The sequence below is a fragment of the Cibotium barometz genome, chromosome 11 (assembly GCF_041138505.1).
Source record: "Cibotium barometz isolate CiBa-2024 chromosome 11, ASM4113850v1, whole genome shotgun sequence".
Lineage (NCBI taxonomy): Eukaryota > Viridiplantae > Streptophyta > Polypodiopsida > Cyatheales > Cibotiaceae > Cibotium > Cibotium barometz.
In genome coordinates this window covers 2,975,803-2,994,807 of record NC_141056.1, presented here as the reverse complement: position 1 = coordinate 2,994,807, position 19,005 = coordinate 2,975,803, and the positions used below count along the sequence as shown (strand labels likewise).

The following is a 19,005-nucleotide window of genomic DNA, read 5'->3' as shown; positions in this document are numbered from 1 at the left end:
CCTTGTTATATTCATCTCCTCCGGCCGGTGTTTTGGGAGACAGCTCACCGGGAGATGGGAGCCCGATGGAGGGATGCTGTAGTGCCCGTTGGGGGTGTTCGTGGAGCTCGATGGTGATGCGTCTCCTACGTGTGTTAGTCTTCCGCTGCGCATTCTGACTTGGTATCAGAGATCTTGTTCATGGGCGATAGGATTTCTCTAACACGGATAACCCACATCTGTACTTCCAAGGAAATCAGCCCGCCGTCCTCTTGCTTCTCCTCTTCCCAAACAGTCCCGTATAGTCCACCAATCAGCAACCCAACAGTCCCCCTCTTGCTTACACAAATCCCAAGAACTATCTAGAGCTTAGGCTCTGATACCATGTCAGAATGCGTAGCGGAGATGATGACCAGATCTGGGAACACGAGAGCAAAACGCAATGCAGAAAATAACAGCACGAGAGAGAGATAGAGGCGTGTAACTTTGCTCTATATACACAAGGAAGATCCCGGAACGATACAAAATGGAATGGGGGCCATGGGGCCATTTTATATGGCCCCAAATACCCAGTCGGCCTGTGCTAAAGGCAGCCGACTGCCTCACGACTGGTGTCATCCAGTCGGCCATCATCATAGAGGTCCACGACCTCTATGATCCGATCGGCCTGCTCCAGAAGGTGAACACGTGCACACTAGTGCGGTCGGCCAGCCACTGGGTCCATCCTGCCATCATAGGGAAGCCACTCAAACCATGGAAAAATAGGGAAAAAATATGGAAAGTGGGGAAAAATGAGAACAACACCTACAAGGGCGGGCACACCCACAACAAAGGCTGTGGTGTCTACAGAAAGACAGGAGATGACTTCTAACACTCCCCTCTTGCTCGGGACTTGTATTCTTGGTTGGTGATATTGAGAGCAGGTCCTCTCTCTCTCTCTCTCTCTCTCTCTCTCCTATGTTTCCACTTTCCATCTTCCGTTGTGCATTCTATCACTAAAGTCACCTTTCAAGGTTTAGGTTTTGGAGGCCCCATCTGTTACTTGTTCAACATTACCCTTCATGCTTGCCCATTTGGTGATCCTGGGAATCTTTCCTTGGTTGAATTTGTGGCTGGTATCTCTTAAGAGCTATCCAATCTTCGAAAAGATAGTGTTGACAAGCAGTGGTGTGTGAACACCGTAGGATAGCCGGGGCACTTTTTACTCTCCTTAGGAGGGGTTTTTTTCAGGAATACAATGAACCAGAGGATAATGACAGTGGAAGATTATGCTGCAAAGTTTCAGAAACTCATCCGTAGGCTACATGCAGCTAATCGACCCGCGGAGGAAATTCTCAACTCTTATTTCATGAAGGGCCTCAACAAGTAACTCAAACGCTCTATTGTTGGTGCCGACCTGGCTACCATCACCATAGAGCAGCTTATAGACTCAGCTCTCAGAGAGTAGAGTGGGTATTGCTAGGCTTGGGAAAAGCAAGGAAAAGTCTAAGAGTAAAAGGAAGTCCAAGAAGTCGTCAATCGGATCTTTAGACGGGAGCATAATTTCGATGAAACTCTATAGCCAGTGAAGAATTAGGGGAGGAAGATCGCAAGACGAGGTCCAAGAGCAAGAAGGCTGCTCTGCATCATGCACAGCACCCCACTTGCTCACTGTACATACGCCTGTCATGTACGGCAGGCTCGCAGCATACAACCAGGCCCTTCAGTCCCATGCATGGTCACACATGTACCTCTCTCTTGCTGCCCATACCACCTTTATGGTAGCATCTGTACTGCACATAGGTGCAAACCCTAGGGGACTATCCCATGCACAGGTTTGATAGGGGAAGAAGAGGATTCCAAGGATTTCAAAAGGGGAGACTAGGGCATACAACACACAACATTCATACACTTCTCTTTGTTCTCTTCTTTTCCCCCTTTTATGAACCCACATGACTTTCAAGCATGCGTGTCAAAACACGAGTTTCAAGCATGGGTGTCGAAAACAAGAAAAACACACCTTTCAATCAAAAGAAAATCTTGGAGAGATATACCTGGATATACTTGGATTTTGTGACAAAATCCAAAAAACAATGAAGAACATATGCAAACCTTGTCTCTTGCATGCTTACCTCTTGATTTAGGGTGTTCTGATACCAACTGTTAGGGGTCTGCCTGGTCCAACCCCACCCAATATCTCTTAAACAACGGCTAAATCCATGATCAGTTTTAACTAAGTGTAGCAAGCGAAAGCTCGCGACCTAACTGGAGGCCTACATCGGTAGGCTACCCTTGAGTTTAGGGGCTACGCCTCTAGTCCTCGTAGATCCATGCTAGTCAACCTTGGCATTCCATGCTACCAGGGCCTGCTTGCTAAGACCTTCGACAAGCTATCTGCATCACTATATGGACTAGCAACAGTAGTTCTCACTCATCGCCCTTGTATTGACCATAATACAAGATCACACTCCTCAATCAACCAACCATTTATATAGCGGATCCTACAGCTACAAATAGCCATAGCTCATGGGGTTATCAATGTATGAGCCTTAACCTCTAGAAGCATGCACCCCTAATTCTGGGGGCCCCTAACCCCCAAATCAGGTCAACTAACCCAAGGTTAGCGTCAGGTATATAACATAATAATAGTCAAAGTGTGGACATCCATGGTCATCAAGTGTGCATATCTACGTGCATTCTCTTTTGGCAGACACCACTGTTGACATCCTCTTTTGGCAGACATCCACTTAATGGCTACAGATGCACGGTGGCCAACCACTACCCAACATATACTCTTGACTGGCCACACCTATTTGAGCATCTGCATTGAATGGCCTCGCCTACCTCATGGAATGGTGGTACCTCCAGTATAGGAGATACCATGGGTCACTTGGATGATCGGAAGGGTAATAGATCCCTTGTGTACCTAGTCTTATGTACTGGAAAGGTGATAGTGCATTTGCAGAAAATTCATGAGATGCCAGTCAAGATGTTGTCCGGCACCAACTAATGACCAATGCAAGATCAGACAAACCATGGCAGTCTCTGTTTTTTTTTTTTTCCGGGAAAAGGTCCTTCTATTAGTTAATAAAAAACCAGCCCCAAAGGGCTAAATACAACCATGAAGGGCGAGATACAAACTCGCCTCCATGTACGGGGTGGGGATCAAAGAATCAACAAGTGGAGAAAGATGCACTTCTCCTTTGGCTGGCTGCTCTATGAGGAGAAGGCTATCTCATAAGAGAGGGGGGGGTGGGGGAAGAAGGGAATAACCACACAGGTGGTTTGTAATACCAAGTGGGATCACCACCTCTATTTGTGAGAAAAGGGCTAGGCCATCAGAGCCTCAAGAAGGCTTTCTACTGATTCCGCATGCGATCACAGCCACCCTACAACTTTCCCCATTGACTGCGAAGGGTATGAATGATGTCGAGTCAAATGCTCCTGATGGACTCCATAGGCGGAGTGTGGTTGCCTTTGATGGCTTCGTTGCATCGAGCTCTCTAGATGTGCCAGGTTGCAATGTTGCTACAAATCTCCCATCTATGGCACGAATCCGGAGTCCAATGATTAGTAGATGGGGTTGGGACTGATACTGTTGAAATGCAAAGGTGAGAGATATGAAGGGCTAGCTCCCCACCTTCCTCCTCATAAGTCATGACAACCTCAGCCTTTGTGGCCCAAGCGATTGCCCCATGAAATGATACGGGTTGAGGTCCTGTCCATCGTGAAAATGCGGAGAATCTGTTGCCAAGCCTGTTGAGCCTTCGGGCAATCCCAAAGACAATGTCGCTAAGTCTCTTGAGGGTGGCCGCACCTCAGATAAGCCGTTGGTCGATCGCTCATGGCCAACCACGTGCCAACTGCCAAACTCCTGTGTGCCAACAGTGGGTGATCTTTTGAGGCCGAAAACTGACCCAGAGTCTCGGAGAGAAACCACTGTGAGAGGCCTTGTGACTACCAGTGTCCTGTTGTTGCTGTCGTGATGTCCTCAACCTCGGGCATTTGGATCATGTAGTGTATGCAAAGAACAGGGTACCCAGAGTCTCCTCCCTGTCAACAAGATCATGCCAAGTCCACTCCCCCGGGTTCCACTAGAGGCGTGTGAGGGGCCGGCTCTCCCAAATCCATAAACGCAAGAGTCTCCCTGGCCACCTTGGTCGGAGGGGGGTCAATGTGGCACTCATGTGCTTGAAATCCGATCACCCTCACCCTGTGTAAGGGGTGCATCCACTGAAGTCATCCAAAGGGGACTCTGATCTCTGTAATCTACCATGGGGTCCAATCGAAAAAGTGAGCAAAGCACTACTCTTATCCGCGCCATGAACTGCGAAGAGAATATCATGTCTAGTAAACACGCCCAACCACTGTCCCCGGGGGGGGGGGGGGGGGGGGGGGGGGGGGATAGGGGTCAGCAACTCCTGAGGAATAGCAGAGTCCATGACGAAGTTGAGTCTGTCTGTATCTTGGATCCCAGCCAGGCCTCTCTCCTGAGCCTTAGGGGGAAGTTGTCTTAATGCAAGCCAATCTCCAAGGGATCTGGCAGGTCATGTGCTCAATGCTCCCCAAGATACATGAGGTTGTCTCCCCAACATGTCGCCACTGGGTAAACGGATCAGGGGGTTCTAGATTAGTGGTTGTTGAAGACGCTCCTCTGAGGCTACCGGAATTGATTGTTGGAGGGCCGACCTGAGGTGATCCAAAGCTCGGAGTAGGCTGGCGGCAAATCTGTCCTCAAAAGTTGGGCTAAAACCGCGGGCCCGCATCTGTGTGAAGATCCATTTGGTGCTCTACGGCCAAGAGTCCCCCAGGCTTAGAGTACCTGTTGAAATCTTGGCCAAGAGGAAGTCCTTCCAAGGCTCACCACTTGGGAGACCAATCAACTTGCCTTGCAGGGGACAACTCTGAATGGCAGGGTCAATGATGCCTAGGCTCCCTTTGTGTCCCGGTTGAATGGTCACTCTCCAGGCCCGGGCAAGCTTCTTATTGCTGTCAGCCCACAAAAAGTTACAGATGAACCGTTGTACTTGACCAATGCAAGCTCGGGAGAAGGCCAAGCAAGAAGTAATATACCACATGCTGGCAAAGAGGACCTGATTCGCCACCGCCACTCGGTCGGCTAAGGAAAGCCTCGCAGAACTCCAATACAAAAGCTTCTTCCAAATGCCTAGAAGAAGGGGAGCAAGCTGTTGCTCCGGGGAGATATCGATGCCCACATGGCATCCAAGATAGCGGATTGGAGTGCCCCTCGAGATCCACTAGAAAGCCTCAACTGGACGCCAAGTCGGGGCGGCGGGTAGAGAGCCTACCCAAAAACCACACGACTTATGCCAGTTCATCTACGCTCCTAATGCGCGATAGAAGATCTCTATTACTTTTGCAAATCTCTGGAGATTCCCCACATCTCCAGATAAAGTATGTTGCTTTGCCATCTGCAAACTCTGAGTCCGATAGCTCCTCCTGAGTATAGATGGGGAGACACAATCCTTGGAGGCCTGTCTCCTAGGTTGAGAGAAAATTGCTCATGGCCTCGGCGACAAATAGGAAGAGGTATGGTGTTTGTGGACAGCCCTACCGGATTGAGCAAGACGGGAAATCTGTCACCTTGGGCTCCTTGAATGAGAACCTGACTGTGAGAGGCCAAGTAGAGGCCTGAAACACCACGGATCCACTCCATTGGAAACTCCATCCGGTGTATCGTGCCCTCTAGAAAGCCCCAATCAACTCTATCATAGGCTTTCTCAAAATCCAAAAGGAGCACAATGAGGTCTTGGTGCCACATCTTGGCCGATGTTATCGTCTCCGAGAAAGTGAAGATGTTGTTCAGAATGCTCTGGTCCTTGATAAAACCTGTCTGAAGATGTTGTCATGGATCAAGTCGGGGATGAAAGCTTGTAGTCTCCGGCTGATGGCCTTGGCCAAAATCTTGTAGGCGGTCTCAAGGAGGGTGATGGGTCTCCACTGCTAAATCTTCAATCTGTCACCACCCTCTTTAGGAATCAAGTGAATCAGACTCTCTGGGATGGCGCTTGTAGTCATAATCTCATTGAAGGTTGCTCAAAGGCCGCCTTCCATGAGATCCCAATGGCGAAAAAAAAGGAAACTGGAAGCCCATCCACCCTCCGGCATTTTCCCCTAGGAAGAGCCGTCAAGGCCTCTACGAGCTCCTTTGCTGTGAAGATATTCAATAGGAAGGTCCGAAGAGCGGGGGAACCACCCCTCTCGTGTGTCGCCAGATCCTCTCTCACGCGTCCATCACCTATGCGGATAATGGGGTACCTGTGAGGAGGGATTTGAAAAATCCGTGGCAATGGCTCACATGGGGGGGGGAGGGGGCTCTCAAACAATAGCTCCATCGCCTCGTAACCTGTGAATACCATCTCTCCACCTGTAAGGGCCTGCAATCTCAAAGAAATCCCCAATGACTCTATCGCCAACCTGGGTCCAAATGGAAGCTTTGGCATGGTATCTGTACTCCACCGTCAATCCACGGGCTATCGGGAGAACTTTCTTAAAGACGCTAGAGAGGAGAAGTAAGACCTTGCTGAATGCTCCTCTCTTGCTCTTGGAATCTCGCCAATATGATGTGTGTTGCCTCTTACAATAAGTTGTTGATCTCGCTGAGCCCCACATCCAAGGTGCATGCGGCAGAACCTAAGATAAAATCTAGTCCCTCCCATATTTGTTCTATTCTACTGCAGATCTCCGAGTCTTGTATGAGGCTATCCGGAATCCTAGTGCTCATGTGCGTGTCTTGCCTCCAAGGGTCCTCCAAGGACAAGATAACCGGAGCTTGATCAGAGAAAGTAGTGCCCGCCAAGATACCAATCATGCCCCTGCGATCGCAAGCCCACTCATCCACATAGAATCTATCAAGTCGAGAGAGATTGGGGCCGGTGCTTCTCTTGTCAGACCGTGAGAAGCAAGACTCCCGGTGCTGCGTCCAAATTCTAGCGAGTGCCAAGGATCCTGTTCCCTAAGTGCTAGGATCAATTCCTTCCAACTAGAGTATTTTGAGCTTGAGACTATAGCCATGCCTCCTCCGAGTCTGTCCTTTGTCGACTCGATCATGTTAATGTCACTAGCTTGGACATTTCCCAATATGAAAGGGGTCTGGTGGACTCCAAGATGTCTAAATATTTGGAAAGTACAAGCTTTGGGAATGGGGGATTATCTTGCAATACAAAGGACCACACTCCTAAAATTTAGGAGAGTTGCTATTTTTGGCCCGACTCCGATGGAAAGTCTATTTACGTCATTACATTTGGAATTGAGCAAATACCAAGAGTTGGCAAAGTGCCTATGACAGAATGTCTACCAGTTGGGATATTTTTAGGGATAAAGTTTATGGAAGGACCCATCTCTTAGATTGGGACATGTGGCAAGAAAGTGGACCAAAGTAAGACAAGTGGTCTGACACTTGTTAGAAAGTGGATCAAAGTGAGACAAGTGGCCTCACACTTGTCACTTCAGCTTTTGTGTGACTCTCCACTTGTCATCATAGCCTTCTCTTTCCATTTTCACTCATGGGAGCCCCAGATCTATAAATTGGAGTCCTCTCTCTTCATTAAGAGAGGCTCTCTTGCTGCACACTAGCCTCTACCACCACTACAGGTTGCCCTAATGATGGCTATTCTCTTTCTCTCTTGAAGACTGCCCATGAAGAATACCGACTGTTGGGGACTGTTTTGGAGGCTTTATTTGCGAAGAAATACTGAAGGCAAGGGTATTTAATCATTTTATTATGATTTCTAGTCATTGTACTTGTTGTACCAGCTCTTGTACTTGTACCCATTGTACCAGCCATTGTACCCATTGTACCAGCCATTGTATCCGTTGTACTAGCCATTGCACTTGTTGTACTAGCCACTGTACTTGCTGTACCAGCCATTGTACTTGTCATACCGGTTGAATGGAGAGTTGTACTTGCTGTATCAGCTCTATTGCATGAAGACCTGTGGTTTTGGGGAAGAATCAGTACCTACACAGAGGTATATGGATTATATTGTTGGCTCGGCATTTCTACAGCTTGTGTTCCGGCTTGGTTGCCTTGTGTTGGGCTGTGTTATGGCATTTGTATATGGATAATCGAGCATCTCCCGCGGGGAGAGTAAGGCCCTCAAAGCTTGTACATGATATTTTCTCCTTGGGTAATAAAATACTCCAGAGGGGGGGGGGGGGGGGGGGGGGGTAGGGGGGCGGTCCATCCTAGCCTCTATGCGGTAAGGTTGTGGCCATGTTTAAATGGCCATTTTAATATGCTTTGATGGTATCGACAAGTGAGTCCCTCCGGTACCTACGAGTTACGGTTCAAGTCTTCATCCATACACCAACAATCAACCTGAGGGAGGGACTGAGGAACTGTGCTCCAGAAGGTGGCTCTACCTGTAGAGCGGGGGCATAAACATTGAGGAAGCCCACAGAGCCCTCTCCAGTTCGAATGGTAACCTACTGAGCTCACCCAGTGACTATGACACTTGAGTCAACCATTGTCGGCAAGAGCTACTCATCGACAGAAATACAAACTCCCCTTGCGTCCCGGAGGGGCCAAAAGAGGGAGACCAAAAAGTGCGACTCTTGCTTGGTAAAATCTTCCCGCATTGATGGGTACGCTCCTCGGAAAGATGGTGCTCCTGAAGGAAAAGAATGTCGGTGTCTCACGATTGCTGCTTTGTAGAGCTCTCCTCTAATGATGCCTTGCCTCTGAAAGCACTGAGCCTCCCCCAAACCCTGAATGTTCCATGGGGAAATCCGCATGTCAATCTTTGTGGGAGGTGGAACTATTGGAATTGCTCTCCACTCGAAGAGTCTTGGGCGTGGGTTTCGACGGGGAGTAGTCACAGTTTGTCTTGGGACAAAGGCGTGCAAGGTGGGTGCAGATCCTGTCCTCCATGTGTCGCCACTCTGTACAGCTCAAGAGCAAGCTTACTCTGGACTCCATCGGTCGCAATGTAGGTATCTGTAAGAGGGGGGAAGGGTACTACAACTGAGATATAAAGGAACACAGAGCAACACCTGTCACCAATTGGCCGACCATTTGGTCCATCTCCAGTTTTGTGTCTTGTTCACTTGAGGCCAGGCCGGTGTGTCATGTGAAGAGGCCAGTAATTTTGCTTAACATGGACGGGAGCCAGACTAGTGCCACCCGTGTGTTAGCAGGATGGTGTTCTATGGATGGGAGCCAGACTGGTGCCACCCGTGTATGACTTGGACTGTGTTCTATCCATGGGATTGTCACGCCATTGAAGAGCCAGTATTTGTGCCGTGTCTTGCTTATGGGACTGTCACTCCATAGGGAGGCTCGTGCCTGGAACTATGTTTTACCTATGGGACTGTCACTCCATAGGAAGACCAGGATTTATGTTTTATGTCATGCCATTTTTGTGCCCAACAGATGTTTTGTACTTGTTCCATGAACGGGAGATATATCCATGATACTATTTGCACATGCACTCATGTTTTGCATGTTTGAAACTGTTTTCGCATGACTTGTATTCTTGTGTTTGCTTGCTTGACGTGCCACTTACTGAGTGGGGACGCCTGCCAGTGAGTCGTGAAGTTTGCTCTGTCTTCTGACGAGTTTTGTTGCATGTGAACAGGTGGTAAGTGTATTGCACTTGTTGGTTTAATAGTTTTATTTTTAACCTGAGACACCTCGGGCATTTGTCTTCCATTTGCGAGCTACAAGTAAGTGAATTCAGATTTAAGTAAAGAACTTTGTTGTAAATTTGATAGAGGATTCTCTCTACGGCTAACACCCGTTCGGTGCCGGGTAGTCCAAGCTTTTGGAGAACCACGGTCCAAAAGTGCTGAGATCGGGAGAGCTAGGCGTTAGTACGGGAGCGCCTGTTTGTGCGTGGTCCTGGAACACCAGTGGGGCGCTCTCCGCGGAGTCCAGTGAAGGCACAGGACCGTAGAGATTGGACCACTCAAGTGGTCGCTCTCCTTCGAACATCTACTTCAAGCCTCTTGTTTGGTACTGTATTCATTTGTACATGGACATCATCTGGTTCATTGAACCCATGGAGCATTGTATTTGTTTAATACTCCCAATAATATATCATATATTGAGGGGGGGTCGGCCCGTTCCGGCCCCAGTGCCGGTGTCCATCTATCAACATTTCATTTCATTTCAATTTTCAGTTGTTATTAAGTTGTCCATTTCAAATTGTGATATGAAGTTGTGCTATTATGCGTGTGGGTGTCCAACGGAGTCTATTCCCACTTGACGGGATCGGTTTCAACACCGAAGATATGGGAGTTGGGAGTTGGGGACGAGGGGGATGAGTGGGGGGGTGGGAGAGATATGGGAGTTGGGAGCGGTTGGGAGTGATCCACCGAAGAGGGAGGGTGCGGGGAGGGGCTTGCTGGGGGCTCTGTGAGATGAGTTGGCCTCATTGGAATCTTAGAATCTGAGGAGGAATCTCGCCGGGGTAATGGCCTCTAGATCGGAGGGACTTGAGGTGGGACCTCCGAAGTGACTTGGGAGAGGGGGGGTGGGGGGATGCATCGCCAACGGATGGATGCTGCGATAAATGCTCAAACGGTTCTCTGACAGAACAGAATCCTCCTTTACTCTTGCAACCTGGTGCGCTCGGCTACGCTACTCAACTCTGGAAGACAGTTGCTAGCAACCTTATGGAATTTAAACATAGAATTTAAGAGAATTCTAATTTTGATATAAAAATTCTTTATGCATCTATTTATGCATAAAAATCAACTTCAATGGAAATAACACTTTTATATAAAAGAAAATTCTTTTATGCAGCATAAAATCAATTTAACAGGAATAACACTTTTAAAATTAAAAAAAATTCCTTTATGCATCTTTCTATGCGTAAAAATCAATTTTAATAAGAATAACACTTTTGTAATAAAAAAAATTCCTTTATGCATCTTTCTTTGCATAAAAATCGCACGGCCCAATGGTCTGCCACTTTCTAGGGGAGTTATCCACAGTCGGGTCCTGGTGCTCTGTTGCCTGAGGGCGTGAAGCTCTCTTAGCCCCTTGAGGATGATTTGAGTTGGGACCCTGCGGTGGAGGGGGGGGGGAGGTGTGGTCCCTTGGACTGGCAATGAGGACAAGCTCTAGTGAAATGTCCCATCTGTCTACATAGGAAGTATTGGCTTGGGAGATCTTAGTACTCAACTCTTTGCAATTGGGATCTCCCCAGAGGCAAGGAAGGGATATAACGTGAGGCAGCATCTCCGGTGAGGCAATACAGATGCGAAGGAATGGAATCCCGGCCACCCGTGCGAGGGCCAAATCGGTAGTAGGGGGGATTCTATCGCTCTCTTAGTGGCTCCACCAATCACTGGGAGAAGAGGAAGGTATTCCTTCTTGAGGCTTGGGAAGCAGACTATCACGGGAAAGCTTGAAACGCCAGCCCAGTGGGTCGGATGCATGTGTTGCCTCCTCGCAAAAAAAGCTTTGGCTATACGCAGTGCGACGGGGCTCAACTGCATGATTCTATTTGATGTCAATGGTTAGTCAAACTCAACCTGGTAATAGGCATGCCCCAAAGGATGAATATCTGTAATTTTTATAAGTGCTCCAAGGAGGTTAGCTTGTAGAAGATCCTTGAGTTTGTCCACGTGCTAGGTGGCTACCAACAATCTTGCATACCAGAGTGGAGGCCTCTAGGGATGGAACCGTCAAAGTGAGGAGCTGGAGGTCTGCTTGTGAGAAAGGGACGGCGGCCTCGCTTGGGGATGACTGAGCGGCTGGCATGCAGTCCTGGGCATAGTTTTTTTCATACGCGTATGTTTCAGGAAACATACGTTTGCAAACGTTGGAAAAAAAAAGCGTATGGTATTCATAACATACTTTGCCCAGCGTATGTAAAAAAATTGATGACTAGGTTTAGGTGGAGAAATATTTGCCGTCGCTTCCGAGTCCCAACTCGTCGCTGCAGCCCGTCGCGCCCGAGTCCCAACTGGTCGCTTGGTGCCACACTGCCAAAACGTGCAGGGCTGACTCCTGAGGGCCCAATGCCCATGCTGCAGCGGCCAACCTGCTATTGTTTTTGTCAAACATGCTGATGTCGTGACAGTGTGATTGCAGCGCCCACGCCGCCCAGCGTTCTTAGTGCTCACTGTTCAGTGCTCTGTGGTTAAACTCAGGAGTCAGGAGTCAACAGTGAGCAAAGTTGCAAACAACACTCTCAGAGCCAGAACTTGTGTGCTTTGTGCACTGCACTGCAGTGAGTCAGACTTCAGTGACAGCTCTGCATTGTGCAGTGACCACTGACACTTGTATTGCAAGACTCAAGTCATGGGGAGAAGAAAGAGATGCGAGTGGGACTATGTGACTGTGGTGAATAAACTCCCACGCGGTATGTGCACGATGAGGTGCAATTATTGTGCACATGAATGGGATGGCGGTCCTTCCCGAATTAGAGCACACATTTTGGGCTTGAAAGGTTATGGTGTTGACAGATGCAAATGTCCTCCTCCCGATGTACGAGAAGCTGTCCAGCGGTTGCATGTTGGAATGGATGCAAATCCACGAGGTGCAAATGTGGACACTGAGGTTGCTGACTTAAATGAGTCTGTTGAGGCTTCAACAGGTGCAAATGATGCAGGTGTGTCTAATGTGGGCTCTTCTTCCAAGAAGAGAAGAGTTAGTGGCACTGGCACTAGCACTGGCACTCTTACCCAAGCTTGGGCTTTGCAGGCAAGAAAGAATGCAGACATGGCTGTACGTAGATTCTTTTATGCAGAGGATATCCCGCATTTCAAAGTGAAATCTATCTATTTCCAGGACATGTGCAGAGCAGTGGGGGAGGTGGGGCCTAGCTATAAGCCCCCGAGTTATCATGCATTGCGGGGAAGGCAGTTGGTTGCAGAAGTACAGTGCATTGATAAGGATCTTTATGGTGTGCGAGAGAAATGGAAGAAGTATGGATGTACAATTGCATGCGATGGTTGGTCAGATAATAGGCGAAGACCTATTATCAATGTCATGGCTACTTCCATACATGGCACTGTGTTTTTGAAATCTGTTGACACTAGTGGCCAATATAAATCAGGAGAGTACATTTTTGGTATTTTGAAAGATGTTATTTTGGATGTGGGACCAGAAAATGTGGTTCAAGTATGCATGGATAATGCGGCTAATTGCATTGCTGTTGGCCAAAGAATTGAGCAAGAATGGCCTTCTATTTTCTTCACTAGATGCACATGCCATTGTTTAGACTTGCTCTTTGAAGACATTGGCAAAATAGGCTGGATTGCACCCATTTTGGAGAAAGGCATAAAGATTGTGAGCTTTATCACAAAGAGACCGACTATCCTGGCTCTGTTTAGAAAGTACAGTCAAAAGGAGTTGTTGAAGCCTGCTACCACTAGATTTGCATACATGTATATTGTGTTGGCTAATCTATTGGATGATAGAGTGTACAATGGTTTGCGGAGATTGGTTGTTGGTCCTGAATGGCAAAGACTTAAGGCTACTCGTACAAATGTGGGTCAAGAGATTGCTAACATAATTTTGGGTCCTATGTTTTGGGAGAATGCCAAGTTAATTGTCAAGATTTGTGGTCCTATCTTGAAGATATTGCGATTAGCTGATAGAGAAGGTGCAACAATGGGGCTGATTTACGAGCTTACTGATCGCATGGTGGAGAAGATCGAAGCCCTTGAAAATGTGGAGGAAGCAAGACTTAATGACATTAAGAGTCTGTGCATTGATCGATGGGATATGATGCATTCACCGTTGCATGCCACAGGTTTTGTTTTGCATCCTCTTTGGCGTGGCAAGAACCAAGAGAGTGATGAAGAAGTGAATAATGGATGGATGGAGGTAGTGCTACGGTATGCAAAGTATGATTTGGATATGCAAGGGGTGATCATTGATGAGCTTGATATTTATAAATCAGAGGGTGGCTCTTTTTCCCATGCCATTGCAAAGGATGAAAAGCGCATGCATTATCCTGTGAAATGGTGGGAAACCTTTGGTGCTAGCACCCCCAAATTGCAACAGCTTGCTATTCGAGTTCTTTCCCAAGGGAGTTGTGCATCCCCATGTGAAAGAAATTGGAGTACTTTTTCTCTTATACACACAAAGAGAAGGAATAGGTTGAAGCCCTCACATACAGAAAAGCTAGTATACATTCATACTAACTTAAGACTTGTGTCAAAGATAAAGGAGAGGGGCTATGAGAAGATGGAGGTGACCTTGGCAATGATTAATAAAGAAAAGGATGATGAAAGGCTGATTACTTTTCAAGAGCAACAAGAGGAAGAGGAAGAGATACATGCTAATGATGCCATTGTTGATAGTGGGGATCATGCAGGCACTAGCTCTATTGATGATGATGAGCATGATGACCAGCTTTGTGATTCTTCTCAGGAAGAAGGGCAAGATGATGAAGATGAAGATGCTGAGCTAGAGACTTAACTTTTGACATACTAATAAGTTAATAACTATGGTCCTATGATGATTGATCTATTGCTAGGCTTTTTCATGTACTTATTGGCAGCGAGTCTTGGCCCTTCAACATTCGAGTTTACTTTTCTATAATCTAGATCAATATAACGAGTCCTGAGTCTCTTTTGTGTATTTTTTGTCTTGAGAGTAAGATTTCTACAACATACTTCAAATGTGGAATGGATGTTTTAAAATATCTTTGAATTATGTGCAAAAAAGTTAGTTAATTTTTTAGGTCACGTATGGTTCATACAGTATCGGTGAAACATACTTTTTTCATACTTTCATACCCGTATGCGTATGCGTATGAAAAACGTATGAAAAAACTATGGTCCTGGGGGTGTAGACCAGAAGAGGCCGAAGGATAGAATGCCAAAGAAGTATAGACCAAACTGCCAGATGAGAACAGAGGGGATGGGTCAGGGTGGAGAGTCGGAGCTGAAGGGAGATGGGGGGGAGGGACTGGAGAGGCCGTGGGGGAGGGAAGCATGGGAGGGGTGGGGGGGGAGCGAGAGAGAGGGGGGTGTATAGACGAGGGAGGGGGGGCAGTGCGTGGGAAAGAGGGGGCCCGCGTGAGAGGGGGGAGGGGGGGCACAGGTGGAGAGAAGGGCTCAGGTGGGGGCAGCACACAAGAGAGGGGGGGTGCAGCAGGAGGAGGAGGAGAGGCAGTGCAGTTCGAAGGGTGGCACTCACAGCTCTCAACTCGTATGGTCCATACCTTGAAGTTAACTGTTGGCAGTCTCTGTTTGCTACGGCAGTACCGTATCTCTGTGTTGATTCACTCTTGTTGAGGGAGGTCCACAACTCAAAAGGGTACAAGATACATTACTGCTGGGTGGACAAGGGGAAAAGAGGACACGCCTTGGTTTGGGCTTGCTAAAAGTGGGTCTGAAATAGTGTGACTCAAGGTGGGCTGGTAATGCATAACCTGTCCCCACTTGTGATGTAGCACTTGGCCACATTGTATATCATAACTTTGGTCTTACCAAGGTGAACTCTAAAATCTGTGTTGAGGCTTAACTTCTGAAAGACAGCAGAATGAAGTTGCAGCCCCTTTGGAGTGTTCTATAGAAGTACATCAACATGTGCATGAGGACTATTGATTTACAAATGTAGGATGGCTTTACCAAAAACATGAACAAAATCAATGCTAACGCCAAATGGATTAAACATTCCTGTTTCACCTGGATGGGGCTGTCTCCTCTAAGAGTCCCTCAATTGTGTGAACTCTGCTACTACTGACCTGCTCATATATCAGTGTCATAGTAGCCCAGATGAGTGGCTCTTTTCAAAGGACCTAAGAATCAGCCACTTTTTTCATGACTACATGTTTTTTTTAATATAAAATGATCAGATCCCTATTTGTGCAAATTAGAGCCACCATGTCTTCTTATGCTTGGAGACACAACGCCCCTAGAAAGTTCCAAAACTCTATTTGGAACATTTGAAAAACAACAATTTTGAAGTGTTACTCCAATCCTAACACCTCTTTAAACTAATATGAAACAGTGATGCTTGGTATATCCATATGATGGAGATGGATAAATGGACATAACAACTGAGTTTTTTGTTTTTCATGTTTTAGCTGGCTTTTACTCTTGGTTTGATCATATTCTAATTAGCGTACATGTTTGATTTATAGGTACAAGGAGAACCCCAAGTGTTGTCATCTCTTGGCACAAGCAATTGATTCAGAAGGGAAAATCACAGCAGCACATGTACGACACAAGCTCAAGGCATTGGAGCTGAGTCCAATGCTGCAAATACGCAGGATAAGGAAGCAAGTGGAGCATCAGAATGACTCCACTGATGCTACTTTACCAGAAGGCGTGAAGATGAAAAGCAGTAAAAAGTCTAATCAGAAATTCACCGAGAACCTACGTGAGAAAGTAGGCACGCATGGGGAGTCATTTGAAGATGAAACACTCACTCAAATATTGGAGTAAGTGTGCTCGAAATCAAAAAGTGTGGTTTGGTCTAGTTTGGTTGCAAAGGTTGTGACTGACGACTTGGGGATACATTGTAGGAAGGTGCGCATGGGGATACATTGTAGTAGGAAGGTGCGCCTGGGCATGAGTCAACGTGTGGGAAACAATGCAAGCGACTGCCTGTCAAATGGAAGACAAAAGAGAGGCAATAACGAGTGTGGCGAGCAGGCATCGATTGAGGAAGATGATGAAACCATTCAGGATCTTCTCGCAAGAAGGTATTTTGTCATGCCCGTGTATGTGCCATCTCTTACTATTTATTGGTCTCATCAATGCCATGGTAAAAGCAAAAAGGAATCTTTTGCTATTACTTTCCCCAAAAAAGAAGAGCTACAGGAATGAAGAGCTTTAGGGCTAAAAGACCAAACTGTTTTTGTGTGATGAAGAAAACGAGCTCGCTTGAGAGGGGAGGGTGGATCGTTAGCTTCCAAATGTGTGGACTCTAGTAGCCTTGGCTCCACAGGAAGAGGAAGAAGTCAACGACTATCTTGTAGCAGCAGTGCTGATCAGGGATATGGGGAAACACAAGCTACTGACAGGGTGTATGTCTCTCTCTCTCTCTCTCTCTCTCTCTCTCTCTCTCTCACGCATGCACACACATGCACATATGTGTGCGTGTTGACACATGCACGCGCAGACACATACATGGGGCTATTGCAGGTAATTTGGTTACACCACAATGTGACGAGGATGAGGGTTGGTGCAGGGAGAGTGGACTTGCAGAGGCCACTACAAGAATGCAAGTGGAGGAGTCATTACTGAGGGACGAAGAAGAAGCGGCCGTAGTAGTGAGAATGCATGTGGAGCAGTCTCTGGAGGACAATCTGGAAGAAGAGAAGGATCATGGCACCACTGCCTTCTCATCATCACCGTTATTGGGCTCTTCCACAGGCAAGAGGCGCAGAAGTCTGTTTGTGGTGGATGATGACGATGCTGAGGAGATTTCAAATGCTACACGAGCACAGGAGCAAGAAAGTCTTTAAAAATGATGTTAAAGCATTGCCTGATATCTCTTAAAAAAAAAAGCGACTTGACGAGTGAAGTAGACTGCCCTCTTCCCCAGACAGCCTGGAGGTGTGTGCTTCTTCTCTAGCGTACTGTCTGTAAAACCATAGTAAATAATTTGTTTAATCATTAATCTTTCTTAAAAGTCACAAGTGTTGATATTTAGCAAATAATGATATGCTATTCTTCTGGGGTGGTTTTGGTACTTGGTACTTCACCTTAAGCAATTCCATATCATTCTAAAGTCTAGTGTGTCAAGCTGTGTTGATACAAGTATACTACTAAGCGATGGCAACTGCTGGGAGGTAACACCACACGCAGCTTTGTTTCATTTGTACAGACATTCTCATGCTAGGAGTTGAACATGAGAAAATATGCAGTATCCTTAATGTTAATGTAAAGCAAAAGCCATGTAGCATAGTTCTCCATTGCCTTGCACGAGTGGCCCAAACCCATCTCAATTGCTAAACCGATGTAAAGTGCTCCTAGGTATATACATTGTAAGGTTAAAGCAATCTTGGATCTGCTTTTGGCGGGTTTTGGCCTACTCTTAGAGACAGAGGATAGACATGTATGCCATCATACCAACTGTAAGGTTCTACATGCACAAATGTCTGTTTACGTAGCTCATAGTGTCGACACGTTTTCTACTGACACATGCACATACACATGCACCTAAAGCACATGTAGAAAATAGACATACACCACACCCATGCACATAGAATAAGAATATATTGTTGAATAAGAAGCGATATCTAAAGAAACATGCAAAGAACACCTTTGCTTTGTAGTGATAAAAAAAATATCAATATTCAAAAAAACAAAATAGTGAAAGAATTGATAACCAATCGATCAATCTAGCAATCTCATTAGAAAAATGAAATTGCGCTTGTTAGAGCCATTGATAACATGCACATGCACCTAAAGCACATAGAACACACGCACCGTACTTAAAGCACACATAGAATACGCGTTGTGAGCACACGTACACATAGAATAAGAATATATAATTGAATAAAAAACGATATCTAAATAAACATGCAAAGAATGTTCTTGCTTTGAGCAATGAAGAAGATAATAGTGAAAGAAGTATCAATCAATTGATCTAGTAGTCGTAAGTAAAATGAAGTTTGCGCTTTTTAGAGTCATAGATGTATGACACAACATGTGTTTGTATGACACTTGTGATGATATGTTATAAATTAAGTATCAATACTTAGGACCACTTAGCATGATGCTGGCAACATGTTGAGAAGGAATGGATGCACAACAAAGAGGTGGCTATGTTGAGAAGGAATGGATTTACATCAAAGAGGCGGCTATTTAAAGAAACTAAGTTATATAATGGTATATATTAAAAGAAACTATGAATAAATTGAAAAAAATAGATATTAAAATATCAATCTTTAATCCTCGACTCTCCGATACATCCAAGGTGAATATAATGTCATACACATGTCCTTAAATCGTATACAAAAGAAAGGACAAAGTGTCACGTCTCATATCAAGGTTCCTTTTGGCATGCAATCTTCTCTTGTCATGTGGCAGGTTTAATAGAATAGATACACAAACATATGAAAAGGCACAACAAATTAAACACACAATTTTGATAAATTATCACTA

General features: G+C 46.2%; 2 protein-coding genes across 4 annotated transcripts in view; both read left to right on the top strand.

Annotated features, from left to right (window-relative positions):
- ATIM (timeless family protein) overlaps positions 1-17,626 on the top strand; it is an 87,622-nt gene extending 69,996 nt beyond the window's left edge. For all 3 annotated transcript variants that reach the window (XM_086804635.1, XM_086804634.1, XM_086804636.1), the window contains 4 exons: positions 16,032-16,331; positions 16,416-16,595; positions 16,764-16,919; positions 17,084-17,626. In XM_086804635.1, the coding sequence (XP_086660761.1) occupies positions 16,032-16,331; positions 16,416-16,595; positions 16,764-16,919; positions 17,084-17,360 (913 nt within the window). In that variant the 3' untranslated portion in view covers positions 17,361-17,626. The remainder of the gene's footprint in view (positions 1-16,031; positions 16,332-16,415; positions 16,596-16,763; positions 16,920-17,083) is intronic.
- Positions 12,716-14,831, top strand: LOC147633665 (uncharacterized). The gene has a single exon (XM_086804631.1). The coding sequence runs from the start codon at positions 12,725-12,727 to the stop codon at positions 14,357-14,359; it is 1,635 nt and encodes a 544-aa protein (XP_086660757.1). The 5' UTR covers positions 12,716-12,724; the 3' UTR covers positions 14,360-14,831.
- Positions 17,627-19,005: the final 1,379 nt, after the last annotated feature.